This window comes from Capricornis sumatraensis, chromosome 7, assembly GCF_032405125.1.
Source record: "Capricornis sumatraensis isolate serow.1 chromosome 7, serow.2, whole genome shotgun sequence".
Classification (NCBI taxonomy): Eukaryota; Metazoa; Chordata; class Mammalia; order Artiodactyla; family Bovidae; genus Capricornis; species Capricornis sumatraensis.
Genome location: NC_091075.1, coordinates 5,568,302 through 5,595,750, shown reverse-complemented (window position 1 = coordinate 5,595,750; position 27,449 = coordinate 5,568,302). Strand labels below are relative to the sequence as shown.

Here is a 27,449-nt window from a genome sequence, read left to right as displayed (position 1 = left end):
GGAAATGATCTTGCACTGTTGGTGGGAATGTAAATTAATAAAGCTACTATGGAAAATGGTATAGATATTCCTTAAAAAAACAGGAATAAAACCACCATATTACCCAGCAATACTACTCCTAGGCATATACTCTGAGGAAATCAAAACTGAAAAAGACTCATGTATCCCATTGTTCATTACAGCACCATTGCAATAGTCAGAACATGGAAGCAACCTAGATGTCCATCAACAGATGAAAGGATAAAGAATTTGTGGTACCTATACACAATGGACAAATACTCAACCATAAAAAGGAATGCCTTTGAGGCATTGCTAATGAGGTGGATGAACCTAGAACCTATTATACAGAGTGAAGTGAGTCAGAAAGAGAAAAATAAATACCATATTCTAACACATATATACAAAATCTAGAAAAACGGTATTGATGAATTTATTAACAAGGCAGCAATGGAGAAACAGATATAGAGAATAGACTTATAGACATGGGGAGAGGGTGATAGACATGGGGAGAGGGTGAGATGTATCAAAAAAGTAACATGAAAACTTACATTACCATATGTAAAATAGATAGCCAAGGGGAATTTGCTGTATGGCTCAGGAAACTCCAACAGGGGCTCTGTATCAATCCAGTGGGGTGGGATAGGAAGGGACAAGGGAGGGGGTTTCAAAAGGGAGGGGATATATGTTGAGGTTTGACAGAAAACAACAAAATTCTGTAGGGCAATTATCCTTCAACAAAAAAATTAATTTAAAAAGAGAGGAAAGCTTCTCTTCTAGAAAAATGTAAATGTCCCAGGCTTTACCGGTACTAACACATCTGACTTTATTTACATAAATGCTGATCCTGCAGACTTGAGAACCTGCCTTACTGAGGACTCAATGCCTCTGTTTTCTGGTGTCAAAAACTCTGCTGGTACCCTGCTCTTTTTTTTAATATATAAATATGAATTTTATTTATGAAAAGAATGTATATGTATATAATATTCATAAATACAACAAAATAGCTTAGTGAAAATTCTCTCATCTCTGACTTGGCTATCTCATTCCTCTCTTTAGAGGGAACCAATGCTTTTTTCTCCTTAAGAGATTCTGTGCATATGCAGGCAAATAAGTGTGCATGTCTGTATGTACAGACATACGCATATATCGTCTTCCTGTTGTTCCCATATACATATGTGAGTGTATTCTACACACTAACTTGACCATTAAATTGCTATTTTCACTTAATGTATCTTGATCTTTTTATATTAGTACATAGGGAGCTTTTCATCCGTTTTGGTTTTCTTTTCTGAAAGTTTAAAAATCTTTATATGTAAAAGTAGAAAGGTACTTTAGATCCTAAGTTCTTCATCTTTTTTTTTTTCTCCCCCTTTTGTATAGCTACATAGTAACCAACCGTGACTGGTCAGTAATTTTTGACCTGTTCTACACTGTGGTGGAGAAGGCAATGGCACCCCACTCCAGTATTCTTGCCTGGAAAATCCTATGGACGGAGGAGCCTGGTGGGCTGCAATCCATGGGGTTGCTAAGACACGATTGAGCAACTTCACTTTCACTTTCATGCATTGGAGAAGGAAATGGCAACCCACTCCAGTGTTCTTGCCTGGAGAATCAGGGACGGGGGAGCCTGGTGGGCTGCTGTCTATGGGGTCGCACAGTCGGACATGACTGAAGTGACTTAGCAGCAGCAGTACAGTGTAGGGGACAGGGGGTGTGAAGAGGTTAAGAATCAGAGTCTATATTAAATAGTGATTTCCTAGCCTAATACAACGTATTTAACATTACTGCCAGACTCCACGATCAGATGTAACTTCAATAAATTGTCTTACCAAGACCAGGTACATCTGAGAAATGTGCTCCATCATGAGCTTCCCCAGTGAACATCTGTGACAGTGTTTCTAAAATGTGTCCTGTAGGATATGGGACAAGGAGATGCTCACTGGAGAAAAATAAATGTGGGAAGTAACACATTCTAGAGTCCATATATTAGATTGAACCAAATGAATTTTGTAGGCAATTTCATAGATTTCAAACAGTATCTGAATGCCTATAGATTTTCTATAGTTAGTTAATGCCTATAGATTATTTTCTTCTGCCCTTGTATTTTAAACCCCTAATTTTGCTGGACAGAATTTATTTTGAAATTGTGATACTGGCAATAAACATATAGTACCAGGAATTATTAAAAAGCAGAGACATCACTTAGCTGACAAAGGTCTGTACAGTCAAAGCTATGGTTTTTCCAGTAGTCATGTATGAATGTGAGAGTCGAACCATAAAGACTGAGTGCCAAAGAATTGATGCTTTTGAACTATGGTGCTGGAAAAGACCCTTGAGAGTTCCTTAGACAGCAAGATCAAATCAATCAATCATAAAGGAAATCAACCCTGAATACTCATGGGAAGGACTGATGCTCCAATGTTCTGGTCACCTGATGCAAAAAGCCAACTCACTGGAAAAGACCCTGATCCTGTGAAAGACTGAGGGCAGGAGAAGCGGTCAACAGAGGATAAGATGGTTCGATAGCACCACCAACTTAACGAACATGAGTTTGAGCAAACTTTGGGAGATAATGGACAGGGAAGCCTGGTGTGCTGCAGACCCCAGGGTTGCAGAGTTGGACACGACTTAGTGACTGAACAACCACCAGGAATTACAGTTCATCAAAAACCAAACTGCTATTAAAGAAAATTAATCATTTGCTTTGAATGAATCAGCCACTAAGACAGCTGGCACACCCGAGGCTGACACTGCCATGTCCTGACATGAAGCACTGCATGATGCGTGGTCAAGCAGACATTTGGAGAGTGGTGCGATGGGGAAGAGTACCCCTCCCATGTGTTACAGGAGCACACGTGAAAGGTTCCAAGAGCTGCAGCAATGGTTCTGCCAGTGGCTATAGATACTGAGAACATATTAGTTCACTTCTACCATCTAAACATTACAGACCACCACCATCTATATATCACATTCTAATAGGGATTCTCTGCTAAAAAGTTTCATTCCTTTGTATCTGTCCCACTATTCGGGCCATATTTTGTGTTAGAAACAATGTTTAGCCCTTGTATGTTCAATGCAAATAATAGGCTTTTACCATATCACGACAGTTGCTCTTTCTGGGGGATGTTACAGTGCAACTAACTACAAAATAAGTCAATGTAACATTTATTCCCATTTCATTAACCTTATGAGTAGAAATAAAAGGTACTGAACTAATATATGCATAATAATCAGGCTTTTACACTAGCTTTCAAATGTATATATTTGTAAGTACACATATAAAATATAAGTATTGAACGTGCAGAAGAAACTTTTCATTGGCTATTTTCATTATTTTACCATTTGATACACAACTGTGTACCTCATTTCCAGAACACTAAGTAACTGTACATGTCTAGAGTGCAGAGTCAAAGATGAGAGATAATTTTATCACTACTAGTAGCTCAAAACAAGTACTTTGGCCTGATAGGTGGTATTAAGAAGGTATTTCTCAATTTTAATTTCAGAACAGTATAGTAAATGTTTCCATGGTTTTCTGGAACATAATCGCTACATAAATTTAGGATCTGGCTGGGTCAGATTGATGAGTAAGGCTTTTGGAATAAGGGCAATTTATCTGCAGAAAAGGACACAAACGTGTACTGCTGTTGCTTTTACCCTGAACGTATTGTCATAAATATAGACTGTATTAAATCAGAGTACCTGCAACATAACTGGACAATTTCTCATAATCATTTTATTTTCCAGCTTGCATTCATTCTATTGTCTATTTTTTTTTTTTTATAGACCTGAGAGTTTATTCATTGGAATCAAATAGGCAATGTCAGAAAGATTTTATGAACACATATTGTCACGATATACAAACTGACTCTACAGAACATTCATCTAGTTTTTAATTCCTTTCTTAAAAAGACCTAGTGTTTAACAACATACTCATTTTCCTTTGAGTTTCCCTGGTAGCACAGATGGAAAAAGAATCATATCTCAACAACAGGATCATTAAACCGGTTTATCATATGTCTTAAAATGTTTAAATTCATAGTATTGAAAGCAAATGCCAATTATTGCTGAAATAGAATATCCCTAAATGATACATTATGTCCAAGATTTTCTCCCTCCCCAAATCCTTAAGAAAACTTGTTCTTAAGAAACACTAAGATTTTTAGCATATGCAGATTTTAAATACCATTTCTTTTTTTTAATCAAATAGTATTAAATTATAGATTGGAACTCAAGATTCTACTCATTATTTACTTAAGTTTATTGAATTTGTTACATCACTGTGTTATGTTCTTAGCTTTCTGGCTGCGGGTATGTGGGATTTCAGCTCTCTGAACAGGGACTGAACCCACACCCCCAGCACTGGAAGGCAGTCTTAACGACTGGACCTCCAGTAGAGTCCCTCTACTCTTTTCCTATGTCTTGAAACGTACTTGACTTTCACCAACTCTAAACAAGCAAGGAGAAAGAAGAGTAGCACAAGACGAGGCAGGGGTGGAGGGCGGGGAGTAACAAGTCAGAACAAATGGGTGGGAAGAGGGGAAGGGAAAGAAGGAAGAGCAAGCACCCCACAGTCTCAACGTTCGCAAAGCTGAGACCCCCGTACACAGGCTCTGCCAGTGTATCCAACTGGTATGACAACTAGGGCCTACTAATCATTCAGTTACACAGCAGGATGGGGGCATTTCAGAACTTAACTTTATGACTTAACCATAAGGCTTCTGAGAGATGTGTTTTGCAAAGTTCTGTACAGTACCTCCTATTCTAGGTCTACACTAGAGTCTCAACCCAGTTCTTTCAGTCTTTATTTCTAACATGAGAACAAGTCATCCAGTTACCAAGGACTTCACTATCTTTTCCATTAAAGAAAGGAGGAGGAGAAAGACAATTACTCATCTAATAAAATAAACACATTAGCTTAGACTATAATTTTAGTTTCACTTTATCATTATTTATAACTAGACATGCAAAAGGCTTCCCTGATGGCTCAGATGGTAAAGAATCTGCCTGCAATGCAGGAGATTCGGGTTCAATCCTGGGGAAATCCCCTGGAGAAGGAAATGGCAACCCACTCCAGTATTCTTGCCTGGAGAATCCCAGACAGAGGAGCCTGGCGGGCTACTGCCCATGTGTTGCAGAGTCAGACAAGACTGAGCAACCAACACACACAGACATGCAAAAGCATTATCTGCACGCTATCATGTGAACGACAATCTATTTCACTGTAGAAAGAGGACAACCTATTTCAGATGACAAATGGCATGTGAAGAATATTCTAAGTATTTATATTGGCTAGTAATTTAAGGATTTAGAACCATATGATTTTAAAAGCAGCACCCTAAGATTAAGATGATGAAAACTGTAATATTTTTTTCCAAACTTGGGTTCCTTCTCTTAAACTCCAAAAATGTGTACAGCTAAAAATATATATATATAACTGAGAACCAAGTGACTGAGATGTCATGAACAATTAACAAGCAGCCAGTTTTATTTCTCTCTTCTTCCACAACTCCCTCCACACCCTCACTACCACCCTAAACAGAATTCCCTTCAATCCCAGAGTGAAGGGCGTAGAAGTTGTAATAGACATGTATCCTGAAATCCACACAGACTAAGGATAAATCCTGAAATTCATCACCTGGGGGTACCTGTTAAAAGTGGCTTCCTAGATCTTATCTCAGATCTACTGAATTTGAATCTTGGGATAAAACCCAAGAATGTGTTCTTTTAATAAATCATTCAAAGCTTAGGTCATTTCTGAAATTCAAAGGCCTTGAAATAAGTATAGGGAGGAAGGCAAGTTGGACCTAAGTGCTTAAGGTAGCAGCTTAATTGAAAGCAGAAATCAAATGGTATCACTCAGCTCTAAGTTTCTTCAGGTATTAAAGAGATATTGTCAATATCTACAGTCTACTTTTGAACAGAAGTCTAAAGATTTTTTACATGCCTTGATGATTATAACAGCTCACTAACTTGTTGTAACTAGATGGCAACATCTCACTCTTTCCATTATGGGGTTTCCTCGGTGCTTTTAGATATAGCCTCATGTAATTCTTAAAATATTTCATCAACTGAAAGAAGACTGTGACTTTACTATGCTGTAATATTGTGCCTGTTCTATAAAGGCAACTCCTAAACAGAAGCTGCAATAACATTTCAAAAAAGAAACATGAAATACAACACATGTTTAAGCCAGTGTTACCACCAAAGCAGGAACCTCTCATCTCACAACCCAAGAACCCTGAAGAGAGTCTCCTCAGCCCTCGGAGGTGGCGGAGGTGGGGAGGGGCAAGAAAATGGGGACCTGCAACTAGAATCCATATGCTTGTGATAAATTACCAGATTACCCTAACCAGCAAACAAGTATTATTTTTCTCACACTGCCAAGGAATGAAAGATTGGAAAACGCCAATTTAATATAAAGTACAGGTCTGAAGATCAGAATTCAGTTTATCTTCTTGCTGCCTCACTGGCAACCTTAGTGACTTGACGTCTCTGGAGTCCTTAGGCTGCTCCAAGGTTATTAAATTAGGACTCTTCTAGGCTACTTCTAAAGCCTCTTCTATCACTAAAATTCTAAGATTTCCTTACACTTATGTTTCATGAGTACATAATCATGTGAAATAACATTCACTGGTTATTTAATTAAAAGTCTACATTTAATAGATTTTATTTTTTTATTAAGCACTTAATCTGTGCCAGGCATCTAAGAATCTGGGAAATCCATATGGACATACAAGTCTCCTTGCTGTTGGTAAATGCACATTACTGTGAATGAATAATGCATTTTACTGTGAATACTCTGTGTGTCTCTTTAAGCAGTTAAACAGTAAAGTTTACTGGATCATGCCTGAATGGAAATCTGCACAGATAATGGAAAGCCTGTCAATGCAAAATAAATAAATATTAACTTTAATTATACACATGACTTCTGCCAAGATATAATAACGCTTTTCTTCTCTGTACCTTTCACCTGCTTTAAGAAAAAAAAAAGTACATTTTAATTTATTGGTAAACTGCATTTACAACCAGAGTCAATTTTTGAAATATATTTATAAAAATAGTTTATTTTAAAGGTTCTCAATAGGACTTAACATTTTATTTTCAGATATACCAAGAATATAATCAGTATGGTCAATATATTTTAATCCATGATGAAAGGTGCCCCAGATTATTAGATTGAGGCATACTATTTAATTAGGCAAAGTTCAAAGTATTAATTAAATATTACATAATTAGATTCCCCGCCACAAGTTTAACATTAAATTTTCATAAAGGTTACAATATATATCAACCTACAACTGAAGGAACTAATTTTTAATTTACAATGCTTTAAAAATCTAGCTCTATAATCTCTTTTAAAAAAATGCTTTCACATATATATGCATGTGTGTATATAAAAGTCCACATTTCTCAGGAATGCATACATCAACCTAATAGTAAGGTCCAAAATGAGCAGAATTACCATCTCCAGAAGAGGAGGGTGGAGGCAGGGGTGGGGGGGGAGGAGGTGGGGCTAGGGAGTAGGGCAGGGGGATTATTGGGTGAGGGGCCACAGCAGGGGCAGCCCAGCCCATGTTTGCAGAGGCAGGTGGCGGGGGTGGAGGAGGAGGGAGGGAGAAGTTATGCATGTCAAACCCTGGAGGAGGGAAGGGATACTGTGGCATCATGGGGCTATCCTGTATCTGTGGCGCAAATCCTGAAGTGTCCTGAGGGACCATGTGTTCTGTGTTATAAAACTGTGAAGGGGGGCGCCTGCCAGGGCAGGATCGAGGATATCTACCCTGGGAAAATCCTCTTGTGAATTCTCTGTTGTGATATCCTTTGGAATGCTCTGAAACAGAGCTATGAACATTCCAATTGTGATGTACTTCTGCAAAATCTTCACCTTTGAAGGAAAGAGCATAAAGATAAAATTAAAATTAATTTTCATACATCAAAAAACAGTGTTTAAAATTTCAAGAATGCCTTATTTAACTTCCAGTATATCTTACAGTAGTTATTATTTTGTAAGGCTTAAAATGATCAACTTTAAATGAATCCTAAAGGTCAGAGGATCAGGAGAGGGAAAGTTTATCAAGACAAAACTTTTAGACAATAACCACTGGATTTCAGCCAAACACCACAGAGAAAACTGGACACCACTTCCACTCACACGCTCAAAGGTGGTCAAAGAGGCTGAGTAGGGAGCCAGTCAGTACGTCCCCTCAATGACAATGCAGATCACATGGGGAACATAAGACTTTTGTCTCTACTGGCAATAACTCCCTAAAAGCCTTCCTCCACTTCTTGCATTTGCGGCGGAGTCAGAGAAAACCCAGGAGAGTGAGGACATTCATCACTGCCCAGCATAACAAGGCCAGCCCCAATGGTGTCAGGAGCAGTAATGAGGCACTCTTACAATTCAGCAGACACAAGAGGAGGCCTGCCTGTGCCCAGCAGTAATGAGACAGCCCCAGGCTCAGATGTCAACTGAAGCTAAAAAGAAAAGCCTAACTCTTATACTCACCTGGACGTAAAGAGTAATAATGCAACCTCCTTCCTTTCCCCGAAAGAACAAAACAACTGGTGGGTGCAAAGGTGACTGTGGTTTGGACTGTTGAACTTTTGCCATTTCACATTGGAATACATTCTTAAATAAATGTGATTATGTTATATATCATTAAATGAATATTTCTCACTTTATGTTTTTTTCCCTAATGACTTATTATTTGCTGTTTATTTTATATTTATTTTAGACTGGAGAAATGTTTGACAAAAAGCAAATACAAGCAATTTTATTATTCGAGATCAAAATGGGTCATAAAGCAGTGGAGACAACTCGCAACATCAGCAATGCATTTGGCCCAACAACTACTAATGGACAGTGCAGTGGTGGTTCAAGGAGTTTTGCAAAGGAGGTTTGAAGATGAAAAGTGTAGTGTCTGGCTACTGGAAGCTGACAATGACCGAGGATCATCAAAGCTGATCCTCTTAACAACTGTATAAGAAGTTGCCAAAGAACTCAGTATCAACCATTCCATGGTCATTTGCCATCTGGAGCAAATTGGAAAGTTGAAAAAGCTCAGTAAGTGGCTGCCTCACGAGTTGACTGAAAATCAAAAAAATCATTATTTTGAAGTGTTATCTTCTTTAATTCTATGCAACAACAACAAACCATTTCTCAGTCAGATTGTGACATGCGATGAAAAGTGGATTTTACACAATAGCTGGCAATGATCAGCTCAGTGGCTGGACCAAGAAGCTCCAAAGTACTTCCCAAAGCCAAACCTGCACCAAAAAAAGGTCATGGTCACTGTTTGGTGGTCAGCTGTCAGTCTGATCCACTACAACTTTCTGAATCTTAGTGAAATCGTTATATCTGAGAAGCATGCTCAGCAAATCGAACTGATGCACTGAAAAGCGCAACATTAGCAGCCAGGACTGGTCAACAGAAAGGGCCCAATTTTAATCCACAACAATGTCCAACCACATGTCACACAACCAATGCTTCAAAAGTTGAATGAATTGGGCTATGAAGTTTTGCCTCATCTACCATATTCACAAAACCTCTCGCCAACTGAGGACCACTTCTTCAAGTAGCTCAACAACTTTTTGCACGGAAAATGCTTCCATAGCACAAGGCAGAAAATGCTTTCCAAGAGTTTGTTGAATCCCAAAGGACAGATTTTTATGTTACAGGAATAAACAAACTTGTTTCTTCTAGTTGGGAAAATGTGTTCATTGTTAACAGTTGCAATTTTGACTAATAAAGTTGTGTTTGAGCCTAGTTATGATTTAAAATTCATGGTCATAGATTGCACTCTAGCTGGTAAAACAACAACAGTAGATTGTGATAATTAAAGACCTAAACCAACCACTGAAAAAGCTATATTCACACAATCAACACTGTAGACAAATGCAAAGAGAATTCTAAAACAATTTACAACCACAGGAAGGCAGAAGAAAGACAACAGAGAAATAAAAATTAGAAAGAATACAGAAAAGGGCAGATTTAAGCCCAAACATATCAATAATTACATTAAATATAAATGGTCTAAATATACCAATCAAAACACAGTAGTTGGCAGAGTGGATTAGAAAACAACTATAGTCTGTAAAAAGCTTATTTCAAGTGATAGTCACATTGAATGTAAGAAAATGGAACAAGCTACAATATGCAATATAACTAATTATACTAATATCAGATAAAATAAGCTTCAGAATAGGGACATTTTATTATAAAGGGGTCACCTACCAAGAAGATTTAGCCATCTTAAATGTGTATGCACCAACCACATGCCCTCTCTGAACAACTGACAAGATAACTAGACAGAAAATCATTAAGGACAGAGAAAATACTAAATAGTACTCTTCTAAATAACCCATTTGTCCAAGAGACTGTGTCAAGAGGAATATAAACAAAGAAACATTAAGCTAAATCACAATAAATAAAATGTATGCGTATCCATGGAACAGATTCAAGGAGTAAAGTCTTTAATAACATAAACTCCCACCTTAAGAACCTATAAAAACCAAAACAAAATAAAGCAAGCAGTAGCAAGTTAATGATAAAGAGTTAAAAGAATGCAAATGTTAATAGAAAAATAATAAATTAAAACCAATAACAAAGAACTGGCTCTGTGAAAAATCAATATAATTTGCTACCTTCTAAGCAAAACTGAAAAAATACAAGCCACAAATGATCAATATCAAAGACATCAAAATGAAGACAATCTTGCAAACCAACTCTACATACATAATTTGACAAATTAGATGAAATGGACCAACTCCTTGAAAAATAAAACCTACTATAACCTATCCAACATGGAAAAGTAAGTAAACTATTAAGTAAACTGAACTTGTAATTAAGTTTCTCCAAAAAGCTATCTCCAGTCTGAAGTGGTTCACTGGAGATTTTTTTACTAAATATAAAAAAATTAACAGCAAGTCTACATAATGTTTTCAAGTATACCAAAAAAGAAAATCTCAATTCATTTTTATGAAGCTACTCTGCTGACAATAAAACCAGTTTAAAACAGTCTGAAAGAAAACTAGACCAATACCTCTCATGAATATAAACATAAAAATCCTTATTAAGATATAAGCAAAATTCAGCAATATTTATAAAGAATTACATACCACGGCTAACTGGTTTATTCCAGTGATGCTCTTTCAATATTCTAAAACCAATGTAATCTACTTTATTAACAAGTTAATGAAGAGGTCATGTCAAAATAATTGTCAAAATTATTATTCATGATTTCTTAAAAAATGTTTAGGGAGACTAGACAGAAACTTCCTCAACTTGATAAAGAACACCTACAGTAACCTTATACCTAATATTATACTTAATGGTAAAATACTGAATGTTTCCTTCTATGATCAGGAATAAAACATATTTACTGAATATAGTGCCAGACGTTACAACCAGTTCGGAAACGAAAGAGAGCTAAAAAACCATACAGATTGGGAGGGAAAAGACAAACACTATTTCTATTTGCCACTGACATACTGTCTACACTGAAATCTCAGGAGAAAAACTAGAACTAATGAGTTCAGCAAAGTCACAAGATACAAGCTAAACATACAAACAGTAATTATTTCTGTATTCTTGAAATGAACACATGAACACAAATTAAAAATGCAAAAGAAGTTACAATGATTTCCCCCAAACTGAAATACTCAGGTATATATCTAACAGAAAGATGTACAGAACTTACATTCTGAAAACTACATAATGCTGGTGAAGAAATTTTAAAAAAATCTAAATTAATGGAGATGTATACCATGTTTGTGGAATGGAAGACTCAATCCAGTTAAGACATCAGTTCTCTCCAAACCAATACACAGGTTCAATCCAATTTCTATCAAAATCTAAGCAAGACTTTCTGTCAATATAGGGAAGTTGATTTCAAAAGTCATATGGAAAGACAAAGGAATTAAAATGGCTAAAAATAATTATGAAAACTTTTAGGAAATAAAAAAGATAAAATCTTTGGAATCTAAGTCTAGGAAAGGAATTCTCAGACTCCATCAAAGAAAAGCAGATAAATTGGGCTTCATCAAAACAAAAAATTTCATTCTGCAAAGCTCCTTTATAATGATGAAAACTCAAGCTAAAGAAATATTAGCAATTAAATATAAACTCTCATTAACTCAAGAGTAAAGCAGAAATACAATTAGAAAGTGGGCACAATATGAACAAAAAAGCACTGAAGGGATATAGATGGCAAATGAGCACATGGAAAGCTGGTCAGTATCACCAGCCATTAGGAAAATGCAACTTAAAATCACAACTACATATCATTACATACTTATTAAGTTAATTCGCTCAGTTGTGTCCAACTCTTTGCAACCCTGTGGACTGTAGCCAACCAGGCTCCTCCGTCCATGGGGTTCTCCAGGCAAGAATACTGGAGTGGGTTGCCACTTCCTTCTCCAGGGGATCTTCCCAACCCAGGGATCGAACCCAGGTCTCCTGTATTAGAGGCAGACGCTTTAACCTCTGAGCCACCAGGGAAGCCCTACATATTAGAATGGCTAAAATAAAAAACGATGACAATGACAAATGCTTGTGAGAATGCAGACAAACTGGGCAACTAGGGATAAGAATGTAAAGTGGTAAAGCCACACACAAAAAAAAACCAATATGACAGGCTCTCAAGAAACTAAACATGGAACTACAGTGGGCCCTTAAATAACACAGGTTTGAACTGCATAGGTCCACCTTTAAGCAGATTTTTCTCAATAAAAACATACTATATAATCCATGGTTGGCTGAATCTACGGATGTATAATGATGGGTACAGAGGGCCAACTTTAAGTCATTCAGATTTTCAACTGCATGGAAGGGAGGGAGATGTCAGTGCCCCTTACCCCAAAGTTGCTCACTTGTCAACTGTATTATATAATCCAAATGTACTCTTGGACATTCATCCCAGAGAAATGTGAAAATTTGTGTTTACATAAAAATCTGTGCACAAATGTATAAAGCAGCTTTATTCATAAAACCCAAAACTGTAAACAACACAAATGTCCTTAAATGGATGAATGGTTAAAACAGCTGCGGTATATTCATAACACAGAACACCACCCTGGAATGAAAACAAACAAACTTAATACATACAACAATCTAGATGATCTCCAGAAAAATATGCTCAGTAACAAAACCCAACTGATAATTTATATAAACCATTCTTGACAAGACAAAATATATCACAGAAATGGCACACAGATGAGTGGTTGTCAGGAGCTGAGGAAACAGAAGAAGAAAGGAAGTGGATGTGGATATAACAAGGCAACATGAGGACCTTCTTCTGTGATTGCATTGGTGTCAACAGCTAACAAAACACCTTGATTTTACCTTAAGTACCATATCATTTAATTCTAAAAATGGAACCAAACAGGTTTCTTGGAAAAAAAAAAAAAAAAAAAAGGACTGATAAGCACAAATGATTCTTCTACTTTTTACCCCAAGGGGCCATTTGTTACACCCTCACGCTTGAAAATCACCCAAGCGTCCCTTGTGCCTCTCCTACCACACCCCACCCCATGCTATGTGATGCCTCCAATGCTGGCAGATGCCAGAAAGTACAAGAAAACTCCTAGATAGCTCCCTCAGTTTTATTACTGAGCAATTTATACAGATGTAAATGAAGATTAAAAATACTATATACTACATTGAGGAGTGCCAAAGATTGATCAAACTACCACAGAACTGCACTCATTTCACATGCTAGCAAAGTAATGCTCAAAATTCTCCAAGCCAGGCTTCAACAGTACGTGAACTGTGAACTTCCAGATGTTCAAGCTGGATTTAGAAAAGGCAGAGGAAACAGAGATCAAATTGCCAACATCCGGTGGATCATCAAAAAAGCAAGACAGTTCCAGAAAAATATCTACTTCTGCTTTATTGACTATGCCAAAGCCTTTGACTGTGTGGATCACAAAAAACTGTGGAAAATTCTTTAAGATATGGGATTACCAGACCACCTAACCTGTCAAGAAGCAAAGGTTAGAACTGGACATGGAACAACAGATTGGTTCCAAACAGGGAAAGGCGTACATCAAGGTTGTATACTGTCACCATGCTTATTTAACTTATATGCAGAGTACATCATGAAAAATGCTGGACTGGATGAAGCACAAGCTGTAATCAAGACTGCTGGGAGAAATATCAATAACCTCAAATATACAGATGACACCACCCTTCTGGTAGAAAGAAAAGAATTGAAGAGCCTCTTGATGAAAGTGAAAGAGGAGAGTGAAAAAGCTGGCTTAAAGCTCAACATTAAGAAAACTAAGATCATGGTATCTGGTACCATCACTTCATGGCAAATAGATGGGAAAACAGTGGAAACAGTGACACTTTATTTTTGGGGGCTCCAAAATCACTGCAGATGGTGACTGCAGCTATGAAATTAAAAGATGCTTGCTCCTTGGAAGAAAAGCTATGACAGCATATTAAAAAGCAGAGACATCCCTTTGCCAACAAAGGTCCGTCTAGTCAAGGTTATGGTTTTTCCAGTAGTCACGTATGGATATGAGAGTTGGACTATAAAGAACGGTGAGCACTGAAGAATTGATGCTTTTGAGCTGTGGTGTTGGAGAAGACTCTTGAGAGTCCCTTGGACTGCAAGGAGATCCAACCAGTCCATCCTAAAGGAGATCAGTCCTGAATATGCATTGGAAGGACTGAAGCTGATGCTAAAACTCCAATACTCTGGCCACCTGATGTAAAAAACTGACTCATTGGAAAAGACCCTAAGGCTGGGAAAGATTGAAGGCAAGAAGAGAAGGGGACAACAGAGGACTGAACGTTGAGGAGGGCATGGCAACCCACTCTAGTATTCTTTCCTGGAGAATCCTATGGACAGAGGAGTCTAACATATTCCAGTCCCTGGGGTCACAAAAGTCGGACAGAACAGATGAAACTTAACATGTATGCACATTTTCTACATTTAACTCACCAGGTTCATTAAATTCAGATCTGAATTTTTTCCGACCTTGAATCTGAGATTTTTTCCTCTGTTTGGCTTCTTTTTCCTTTTCATCATCACTGAAATCCAAGGCCTTACATGAAAAAATAGATTTATGTCATATGCATTTACCAATTCAATGGTACATTATCAGAGGTAAAGAGAATAAAGCACTTATTTAAGTGACCCTGAAAGATAATACATGTACACATGACACAAATCAGAAGGCATAACGCCGTGGCAATGAGGATGCTAAAACAGGACTGCTTCTGATTAAGTAATCCTCTAAGCGGGCATTCACTGACTCACACAGCTTCAGCAAAATCACAAATTAACACAGATCATGAACCTTTAGCACTGCTTGAGAATTTACAATGACCAAAGTTAAATCTATAAATATCAAGAATTTACAAAACTGAGAAACTTCATCAGAACTTCTGAGTGCATAAAAAATTCTCTTATAATTATATTTTTGTTTTATAAAATAAAAATGCAAAAGTATAAATTCATGCTATTTTTAAGAATGTATATACTCATTGCTGTAATTTTCATGTTTTAATAAAGACCATATATATCAAGCTACTTTGAAATGTAAAATATTATTGCTGACAAGAAAAAGAACCCTCTTTTTAGGAAGGTGAGTATACTGTAAAAAATGGAGAAGTAGGTAGACTGTGATTATTTTCTACCTCCAAAAGAAAAGTAGCTTATTAAAAGTACCATCAATAAACGTCTTCACATCCCATGTGGTGAATTTACTAAACTAAAAAAAATTGTTTTAAAGAATGATAATTTTGCCTTTACCAGGTATCAACAAAATTGATAAAAACAGGACACTATAAGGAAAATGATAATCTGACAGTAATTAAAATGTGATTGAAAATTTTTTTTCTGAAATGACCATAAACATTAATTGTGAGGCATAAAAGGCATCGGAGGGAGGGGAGAGCACGCGGGCTGGCTGAAGGCAAGTGTGACTAGTGAGCAGTTTCGAGGACATCCTTCAGGTCAGGAATGAGGGATATATAAGACTGAGTCCTGTTCCTTTCTCAAATACTGTGTGAAAAGACACTTACCTCTGGTGGTGGTTCTTGATCATTCTTCCATGATGCATCTGATCCCCTATCCCTAGGGGAACAAACAAAGGTCAAAGGGTCAAAGCACTTATTAAGATTCTGTTAAGTGCTTATAACCTAATAGCATGGAAAATAAAAAAGCAAAAGACCTAAGCTCAATCTTAATTTGCAATATGTAAGACAATAAGAGAAAAGAATAAAGGCTCATTTCTCTGTTCTTTATTTAAGAAGATGTGGGAAGAGCACACATATATATTACGAGTGGAGAATCAGAATGAGAAGCCAACACCACACTGTGCAGGCAAAAGTGGTTCTGCAATTCTTCAGCAGCTCCAGGTGCTCTGACTCTGACTGATACCCTCGTAATATCTGAGCTCAGCTCATAAACCTCCTTAAGTAAATACCTATCCAAGACCACAATCAGACATTCGAGGTGCCAAGGACACGAAAAGGGAATACGGGGTATTTCTTTGTGTAAGACTTTACAGGTTCAACAACAGAGATCACAACATGAAATGATTCTTCCTCGATTCACCTGAGAATTATCAATGACCCTCCATGAGTAAGCAAGGTTTGCTCCGAGAGTGACTCTCAGAGCAGAGGGTGAGACAAAGGCATCTAGAGTTTGGGAAGGAGGAGCTATAAAGATCCAATAGGACACTAACTTTTTCTGGTGAAAAGTTTTATACTCTATGACCAACAAAAGCATATAGATCTGTTATAATTTCTGACAGCTCATTTTTAATTGTGTGTTTGATCCCGATTTCACAGTTTGACAATATTTGTTATTCAATTACATTAAAATATTACAAAGTATTAGGAGTAGATGTCCTCTTTGCTTGACACCAAATCTCAAAAATAAATGAAACTCCCAAGAATGAATTAATCCATTAATCCATTAAAATCAATTTACAGATGTCTGTGAGCTCGCACAACATGAAATCTTTTTTTCTGAGTCTACTCTACTGTTTTAATTTGGAATTCTGTTGTTATACATAAGGTCTTATCAATGACTTTTTCCATTTCTAATTATTATCTTCTACCCATGCATTTATCATAGCTCCAGGGCTCCTTTTTGCATGGATACCATCTCAAGGCCTGCAGTGAGCTAAGAATGAAATCATCTAAAGACAGAAATGGGAAAAGCTCCCTACCTGGGGCATTACCACAGAAAATCAAAAACTACTGAACAAAAGAACAAGTAACATTTCCAACAGCACCTTTAACAAGAGTAAGTTCATGGGAAGCTAAGATTAAAATAACCCAACTAAAAGCAGGTAAGCTGGAGATAAGTTCAACTTCTCCACCTCAAAGGAAAGGAGTTCCCTTGACCAACAGAAAAAATGCAGTCTATTACAGAATGGACTTTTTCAGGCGGGGCTTCTGCAGAGTGGGCTCAATGTCCCGATTCTTTAGTTTCTTATTCTTTCTTTGCAAAAAAAGACAAAAATTCTTGTTCTTGCAAATCAGAACAAAGACTGCTACTAAATCTATCTAAAAACACCTTCAGAAAAATCTCATCAACCTATCTATTTTAAGCTAAAATATTTTACCCCTTAAAAGCTAATATACGGAATATCCAAAGCAACAACTTAATATTCAAACAAAACAAAATGCTAATTATTTAAGGATTGATTTTAAAGCACATTAAAATTTTTATAACTTTGCTATATTTAATTCACCTTTCATGTTAATGGTTATTTAGAAAAATTAATCTTACATAGCCTGAAGAACAACTTCAGTTCCTGTAGGTACTTCTGTGTTTTTTTCAACATGAGTTTAACAAATTATCAGGAACAAAATATTCATCTCATTTCAGAGATTTCCAAATATTAAAACTCAGACAGGATTTAGTATGTAAGTGGTAAAGAGGCCTTCTCCCAGCTGGGACTGGTATCGTGGCTTGACAAGCACCGAAGTTACTACTCACGATATCTTCTGCAAAAACCAAATTCCTAATGCTTCACCTGTATTTCAAGTTTCCAACTATTCAAAGGGACTTTTGTGTCAAACTGAGTACAAAATCTTTTCAGATTTAAGGTCTCTTCCCTAATCCTTTGCAGTATTTTTCTCCACTCCTAACTGGGCAACATTTTATTGGTTCATATTTATTACATCTTTCCAAAGCATTCAATTTATATTTACAGAAAAAGTTATTCTATTTTAATTCATATGCCACTGGTTTGTGCAAAAATTATGTAATTATAATAACAAATCTAATAAAAATAGCTCTACAGCTAACATCTGGCAACAAATTTTTACCTGACAAATATACAGTTCATCAGTGGAAACAAGAAATATCACCAGATACACACCAAAGGATATCATACATTTACAGATAGGATGGAGACCACTGGTTTGCTGATTAAGTCAACTCTGTTAATTGCAGCTTGATACACAACACATAAATATGTTCTTCTATAAATGTACAATTTGTAAACAACCTAAAATTTACTCATTTTCTTTTTTCTTTTTAAGAATTATAAAGTTGCATTAAATAATGAAGCTTATGAATGCAATCCAAATAAATCTTTCTTTACAATAGAAAAGTTGTAGCACATATATGCAGGAAAGTATATAATGAAAAAGATAATGAATTAAAATTCAAAGAATGTATATGGCCCAAATGTGTTCTTGCCAGTTGATCATGTCATTTTGGTCAAAAAATACAAATGATCTCTACCTTGTAAAACCTGATAACAACTGTAGCTTTCAGAGATGTTACCAGGAAGACAAATGAGCTCTTGGGAAGACAGATATCATCTTAACTGCAAGAAACTACATCACTAAGAATTACTCCTAAAACACAAACACTAGATAAGCAAAGAAGTAACATGTCAATAAAGTACTTACTGTTTAAGCTTCTCTGTGAATATATACTGGGTGAAGTCTTTCATTGATGGAGCAAAATACATAGTGTCCTTTATTTTAATGCCTTTATTTTCAATATGCTCTGAAGAATTAAACCGTAATACATAAAATGGATGTGCAACAGGTCCAAATATCTCAAATATCTATAAAAGAGAAGAAACATAAAGTTCTCCTTTGACAGTAAAATAAGGACTTCAAAAGTTCGTACTACTGGACTTCCTTGACAGTCCAGTGGTTAAGCCTTCACCTTCCAATGCAGAGGGTGCAGGTTGAATCCCTGTTTGGGAAGTTAAGATCCCACAAGCCTCCTGACCAAAAAAAAAACAAAACATAAAATAGAAGCAATACTGTGTGTGTGTGTGTGTGTGATTTTTCAGATTCCAGTTATCTATCAATGGACAACGTACGTGGCTTCCACGTTTTGGCCACTGTAAATAGCGCTGCTATGAACTCTGGCGTACATGTACCTTTGCAAATTATAGTTTTCTCTGGATATACACTCAGAAATAAGACTGCCAGATCATACACCAACTCTACAGATTTTTAAGGAACCTCCATACCACTGTCCATAGTGGCTGCACCAATTTACATTTCCACCAACAGTAAAAGACAGTTCTTTTTACTCCACACCCTCACCAGGGTTTATTATCTATAGACTTTCTAGTGATGGCCATTCTGACTGCTATGAGGTAATACCTCACTACATTTTTTTTTATTATTATTTCAATTGGAGGCTACTTATTTTACAATATTGTGGAAGTTTTTGCCATACAGTCACGTGAATCAGCCACAGGTGTACATGTGTTCCCTATCCTGAACCCCCCCCCCCCATCTCCCTCCCTATCCCATCCCTCAGGGTCATCCCAGTGCACCAGCCCTGAGCACCCTGTCTCATGCATTGAACCTGGGCTGGCGATGTGTTTCACATATGATAATATACATGTTTCATGCTACCCTCTCAAATCATCCCACCCTTGCCTTCTCCCACAGAGTCCAAAAGTCTGTTCTTTACATCTGTATCTCTTTTGCTGTTTCGTATATAGGGTCATCATTACCATCTTTCTAAATCCCATATATATGTTAATATACTGTATTGGTGTTTTTCTGACTTATCTCACTCTATATAATAGGCTCGTTTCATCCACCTCATTAAAACTGATTCAAATGCATTCTTTTTAATAGCTGAGTAATATTCCATTGTGTATATGTTGACCTGAATTTCTCCAATAATTAGAGATATTGAGCATCTTTTCATGTGCCTCTTAGCCATCTGTATGTCTTTAGAAAAATGTCTATTTAGGTCTTCTGCTCACTTTTGATTGGGTTGTTTGATATTGACTTGTATGAGCTATTTGTGTATTTTGGAAATTAATCCCATTGGTAGCATAAATTGCAAATATTTTCTTCCAGTCTATAGGCTTTTTGTTTTGTCTGCAGTTTTCTTTAATGTGTAAAAGCTTTTAAGTTTAATCAAGTCCCTTTTGTTTATTTTTGTCTTTCCTTCCATTACTCTAGGAGACAGAGCTAAAAAAAACACTGCTGTAATTTATGTCAAAGAGGATTCTGCCCATGTTTTCCTTTAAAAGTTTCATCATATCTTGGCTTGTATTTAGGTCTTCAATCCATTCTGACTTTACTTTAGCAACATGGTGTTAGAGAATGTTCTAATTTCAATCTTTACATATAGCTGTCCAGATTTTCCACTTACTAAAGAGACTGTCTTTTCTTCATTGCCTATTCTTGCCTCTTTCATTGTAAATTAACTGACCATAAGTGCATGAGCTTACTTTCCAGCTTTCTATCCTGTTCCACTGATCTACTGCTCCCTTTTAAAGCCTAAAGTTTTAGTTTTTTTCATGTTAAATATATTTTTCATAATATATAGTTTCTGTGGCTATTTAACACTCCTTTATAGATCTAGCAGAATTTAACATATCTTATATTGTAGAATACTGAGACAAGCTCCCAATTTGTTCAGAAATGATGCCATAATGAACACCTTTATCTATAAATCTCTGTAATTCAGAATTCCTGAAAACTAGTTCATAAGGGATGGAACTATCAAAGCCAAAAGTATGATTACTACTAAAACTCTTGATGCAAATTATTAAAAAACGTTCCAAATAACAATTTAAATCAACTGCAATGAAAGTACTTATTTTATTATATCCTCAATTGCTGACTGACTGAAAAGTCCTCATTTATTAAAAAGTAAAACAAAAAAACAATAAAAACAACAAATGCTCAAACAAATGCTCAAAACTAAACGTAGATACAATGATCAAGAAATCCAACTTATAGGTGGCATAAGTTGTTAACGTTTTAAAAATTCTCTAATATAAGAATTCAACATTAAAAATGGAATTCACTCATTAATTATCAACAGGAACCAATCATTTCTAGGATTAAAGTGCAAAAGGCAGAATTTCAAATCTGAAGTTGCCCTCCTTTAAATCAGTGGGAAACAAGGAAGGAGATGGGAGGGAGGCAAAAAAAAAAATCAGATCACCTGTGTTATACATTGCATTTTGCTCCTTGTTAGCTATTGAGATTTCTGAATAAATGAAGATAATTCTATTTCCTTACAGTTTCAGTGAATTTAAAAAGACACAGAAGGTATCTGACACTGTGGTTGATTATTACTGTTACTGAAAAGGAGAGGGAAAAGGAAGGATGTCATAAATAAAAAGAATCATGGAAATAATCAGTTTTAATTCAGTCAGAAAAGCAGGAAGTACATTTCCCTAGCCTCTTCTCCCTGGTCTCCCCAAGAGGTAAAACAGCTTCCCTGTGCTCAAGAGCTCCCCTCCCCAGCCATCTCCACTCACCTCCACTCCTCTCTCTCAACAGCTTCCCAGGCTAAGCCCCTAGACTCTCCCTGGCCCCTTACAAAGGTATCAGCAGTAAATAGAGTTTATTCTGTATTTCAGTACCTCCTCTGAACCAAAAATACTGAGACCCATACTTGAAACAAAAGTATTAAGCCTAGGAATTTGAAAGGGAGAAAAGTCAACACCACCCTTCAGGTATTAAAGTCTTTCTTCTCTTCACAAACTTTTTCAAAAATTGCCAAAAACCATTAGCTCTGGACTCCAATTAATTCTGTCATTGATTGTTTTCCAGTCCTAAGAGACTCATTTATTTTGGTAAATTAGTCTGTCAACCTAAAAAGTAGGCAGTGCAGGGCGGCAGGGCCCTCATAAAAGCCGGATCCCTTTCTAATCTGTCAGAACAGAACAGCAGGAAAAGGCACAGAAAAGGGAAAATTATGTGAGTTGCTCTAACAATATAATTCAAAATAAATGCTTTTTTCTGATTAAACACAAATTAATTCTATTTCTTAAAATAAAAAAGATGTCAACTGTTGCTTATCTAGGAATAGGAAAAACTAAACCCCAAAAAGTTCTCCAGAGACAACATCTGGTTTCTCAATTGTTATCAACTCACTATTTATTTACTTAGCCCATATAATCTACAAAGGACTCTAACTATACACAATGGAATATCCCAAGGTGAATAAAACTCTGCCCCTGCTGCCAGAAAGAGAATACTTGGTTGATATTTATACTCTTCATCTTGGAAGATTTTCTGTCCTCCGATGGCCACTCAGAATTATGTATCTGTTGGGTAAAATGCAGACATGCAGCATGCACGGTTTTCCCCTGCATGTAAGGATGTTAAAAGGGACTTAATCTTATGAGTTAAGTACATATTCACAATTCTCCAGAAAGTGCTTATAGTGACACTTTACTGGTGTCACCAAAAACTTTTTCCATTTGAAAGATTCCACTCTCAGCTTCCAAGTGAGGAAGACAAAGTCTAAAAAGTTTCTAGAGCCACTATTCAAAAGGCCACAAAAAGCAAAAAGGTTTATGAACTATTATGCATTGGAAAGTCTCTTGCACCCAACTGAGTACCTAGAAGAACTGTGTCTTATTCAAAATACAGACCCACTGCCTAGCAAAGAATCTGACTGGCAAAGAACCTGACAAATGTCAGGGAAAAAATTCTATACAACAAATTAAACCAATTTACAGACAGACACAAATTTCTGAAGAAAATCAAGAATGTACTAAAATTTGAGAGCTCTAGATTGCTCACATACTAAAACTAATACACTTAAGATACTAAAGTCAGAAAATCCAATCAACAAAGAAAAAGGGTAATTAGTGGAATTTGAGTATTGTTTTACAAACCTTTCCTGCTGTCTGTCGATCAGTTTTAAAAATTACAGTCTCCTCATTAACTGGAGGTACGTTAGTCATAGATTCAATTATTACTGAAAATAAAACAAAATAGATTATTTCAAGATTTAATCAGAAGATAATGCAGAATTCAAATCAGAATTTAGGCTTTAATCTCCACATAATTTAAAATGAAATTTAAGGTGGGATAATATACCTTGGTAACCATTCCTCCTAGATAAACAAGTAGCGTAAGGAAATATATTCTACATTATTTTCTTTTATACGAAAGCTACAATTCTAGGAAAAAAGATTAAAGTACAAAATCTCACAGAAAGCTGGAATTACCCATTAGTCAAAAGTCAACAAAGTCAAGCTGTGTACATTTTCTCAAGCAATTTTTATCCAAAAAATAATAATCACATTTAGTCACATAACTCCTGTTTTAGAAGAAATTAGTCTTCTTTCTCACCCTAGAAATCCTTTTCTGAAAAGTACTGATTACATACTGATATATGAAAAAGTTAGAGACTTCACAAAAATATTTTCCTCTGAACAGATAAAGAGAATGATAGAGATCCCAGTAATGTGGCTCCCAGGTGCACTGGGATGACCCTGAGGGATGGGATGGAGAGGGAGGCAGGAAGGGGATTCAGGACAGGGGACACATGTACACCCATGGCTGATTCATGTAGATGCATGGCAAAAACCACTACAACATTGCAATTACCTTCCAATTAAAATAAATAAAAAGACAAAAAGCAGTATCCCCCCATTCTAGCACATTCTCCTGTTCTTGTTAAGTGCCATAAATGTCAAACTAACAATCTACAACAGCAAAATGAAAACAAACACACATATACACACTAGATTCTTAGAAAATTAAACCTATAAAAAAATACTCCATCACATTACACAGATAATGCCATCTCCACTTGGAAAATGAAATATTAGTTGATTATTAAAATCCATTCAAGATTTTCAATTGCATCCCAATTAATTTCAAGATTTACTACTTCTAAGTTGGAACATGCACTAAGGAATGGGCAACAATTTTTGAGCTAGATCTGCTTTTGGAATAAAGATGACAAAGACTGATACTGAATAATGACAGAATTTCCCAGAGTCAAATTACATGAAAATTAAAAACTACCTAATTCAAAACCCTCACATTTGATAGAAAGGTAAAAGTGCCTGAAGAACTATGGACAGAGGTTCGTGACATTGCACAGGACACAATGATCAAGACCAACCCCAAAAAAAGAAATGCAAAAAGGCAAAATGGTTGTCCCAGGAGGACTTACAAATAGCTGAGAAAATAAAAGATGCAAAAGGCAAAGGAGAAAAGGAAAGATATACCAATTTGAATGAAGAGTTCCAAAGAAGAGCCAGGAGAGATAAGAAAGCCTTTCTCAGTGATCAATGCAAAGAAATAGAGGAAAAAAAATAAAAAGGGAAAGGCTAGAGATCGCTTGAAGAAAACTGGAGATACCAAGCGAAGATTTCATGCAAAGATGGGCACAATAAAGGACAGAAATGGCATGGACCTAACAGAAGCAAAGATATAAAGAAGAGGTGGCCAAGAATACACAGAAGAATTCTATAAAAAATTCTTCATGACCCAGATAACCATTATGGTGTGAACACTCACCTAGAGCCAGACATCCTGGAAAGTGAAGTTAAATGGGCCTTAGGAAGCATCACTACGAACAAAGCTAGTGGAGGTGATTTCAATAGTTGAGCTATTTCAAATCTTAAAAGATGATGCTGCGAAACTGCTGCACTCAATATGCCAGGAAATTTGGAAAACTCAGCAGTGGCCACAGGACTGGAAAAGGTCAGTTTTCATTCCAATCCCAAAGAAAGGCAATGCCACACAATTGCACTCATCTCACAGGCTAGCAAAGTAATGCTCAAAAGTCCTGAAGCCAGGCTTCAACAGTACATGAACCATGAACTTCCAGATGTTTGAGGAGGATTTAGAAAAGGCAGAGGAATCAGAGATCAAATTGGCAACATCTGCTGGATGATCGAAAAAGAAAGAGAATAGCAGAAAAACATCTTCTGCTTTATTGACTACATAAAAGCCTTTGACTGTGTGGATCAGAACAAACTGTGGAAAATTCTTAAAGAGATGGGAATACCAGACTACCTGACCTGTCTTCTGAGAAATCTGTATGCAGGTCAAGGAGCAACAGTTAGAACTGGACATGGAACAACAGACGGGTTCCAAATCAGAAAAGGAGTACATCAAGACTGTATATTGCCACCCTGCCTATTTTACTTACACGCAGAGTACAACATGAGAAACACTGTGCTGGATGAAGCACAAGCTGGAAGCAAGATTGCCAGGAGAAATATCAATAACCTTGGATAGGCAGATGACATCACACTTATGGCAGAAAGTGAAGAAAAGCCTCTTGATGAAAGTAAGAGGAGAGTGAAAAAGTTGACTTAAAGCTCAACATTCAGAAAACGAAGATCATGGCATCTGGTCCCATCACTTCATGGCACATAGATGCGGAAACAATGGAAAGAGTGACAGACTTTATTTTGGGGGGCTCCAAAATCACTGCAGATTGTGACTGCAGCCGTGAAATTAGAAGACACTTACTCCTTGGAAGAAAAGTTATGACCAACCTAGACAGCATATTCAAAAGCAGAGACATTACTTTGCCAACAAAGGTCCATCTAGTCAAGGCTACGGTTTTTCCAGTGGTCATGTATGGATTTGAGTTGGACTGTGAAGAAAGCTGAGCACTGAAGAATTGATGCTTTTGAACTGTGGTGTTGGAGAAGACTCCTGAGAGTCCCTTGGACTGCAAGGAGGTATAACCAGTCCATTCTAAAGGAGATCAGTCCTGGGTGTTCATTGGAAGGAACGATGCTAAAGCTGAAGCTCCAGTACTTTGGCCACATCATGTGAAGAGTTGACTCATTGGAAAAGACTCTGATGCTGGGAGGGATTAGGGGCAGGAGGAGAAGGGGACAACAGAGGATGAGATGCTGGATGGCATCACCAACTTGATGCACCTGAGTGTGGGTAAACTCCAGGAGTTGGTGATGGACAGGGAGGCCTGGCATGCTATGATTCATGGGGTCGCAAAGAGTTGGACATGACGGAGCAACTGAAATGAACTGAACTGTATGGATATGAGAGTTGGACTATAAAGAAAGCTGAGTGCTAAAGAATTGATGCTTCTAACTGTGTTGTTGGAGAAGACTCTTGAGAGTCCCTTGAACTGCAAGGAGATCCAACCAGTCCATCTTAAAGGAGATGAGTCCTGGGTGTTCACTGGAAGGACTGATGTTGAAGCTGAAACTCTGATACTTTGGCCACCTGATGCAAAGAACTGACTTACTGGAAAAGACCCTGACGCTGGGAAAGATTGAGTGCAGGAGGAGACAACAGAAGATGAGATGCTTGGATGGAATCACCGACTCAATGGCCATGGGTTTGAGTAAGCTCCAGCAATTGGTGATGGACAGGGAAGCCTGGCGTGCTGCAGTCCATGGGGTCACAAAGAGTCGGACACGACTGAGAGACTGTGAACTGAAGAAAAGAGTACATAAGAGATTTTAACATGATCATATGGTGAAACCCACACAGAACTATCACCACAACCTAGCTGACTGATATTTAATGTTATTTTCTTTTTTGTAAAAGGTCCAAATAATGTTACGTTTCAAGTTTTCAAAACGGTGTAACAAGCATATTCAATAGCAGCACATGCTCTGTTTGATTCATTAATCTTTATTCCCACCAGGGTGAGAATTTTGTTAGTCTATTAGGATGTGTTAGTCAAAATAGTATCTTTAAAAAGCATTATTTCATATGTATCACATAATTTACTTTTCTTTTCCTTGAGAATGAACATTATGACCTAAACTTTTTCTACACACATCAAGTCCAATGAACAGTTGATTCATACTATGTAATCAAGAAATTACCTTTCTGATTTATTTTTGCATATTATTAAATACCATAAGATAGTAAATGTAATGACTCAAGAATCATGTAGAGTTTTAGTAACTATGATCTTTATAAAAAAGTTTCATTTAATTGGAATTTTCATTAATAATCTCCCAAATTGTAAGACTTATTTTTTAAAATAATAAGACAATTTAAAAAAAGATGAAAAGAACAGTTTCAGAAGGATAGGTGTTTTAACTCTTCTCTCAATATTTTATAAAATTCACCTGTGAAGCTGTCATGTCCTGGACTTTTGTTTGTTGGGAGGTTTTTAATCATGGTTTCAATGACCCTGCAATTCCACTCTGGCCATATATTCAGAGACAACCATGGCCCAAAAAGATGCATGCATCCCAATGTTCACTGAAGCACTGTTTACAAAAGC

General features: G+C 36.7%; 1 protein-coding gene across 1 annotated transcript in view; it reads right to left on the bottom strand.

The window, feature by feature from the left end:
• Positions 1–7,091: 7,091 nt before the first annotated feature.
• NAF1 (nuclear assembly factor 1 ribonucleoprotein) overlaps positions 7,092–27,449 on the bottom strand; it is a 34,325-nt gene continuing 13,967 nt past the window's right edge. Inside the window, exons 4-8 of the mRNA XM_068975343.1 lie at positions 23,104–23,186; positions 18,890–19,050; positions 16,037–16,088; positions 14,952–15,054; positions 7,092–7,888 (exon numbers count right to left, since the gene is read on the bottom strand). Of these exons, the coding sequence (XP_068831444.1) occupies positions 7,434–7,888; positions 14,952–15,054; positions 16,037–16,088; positions 18,890–19,050; positions 23,104–23,186 (854 nt within the window). The 3' untranslated portion in view covers positions 7,092–7,433. The remainder of the gene's footprint in view (positions 7,889–14,951; positions 15,055–16,036; positions 16,089–18,889; positions 19,051–23,103; positions 23,187–27,449) is intronic.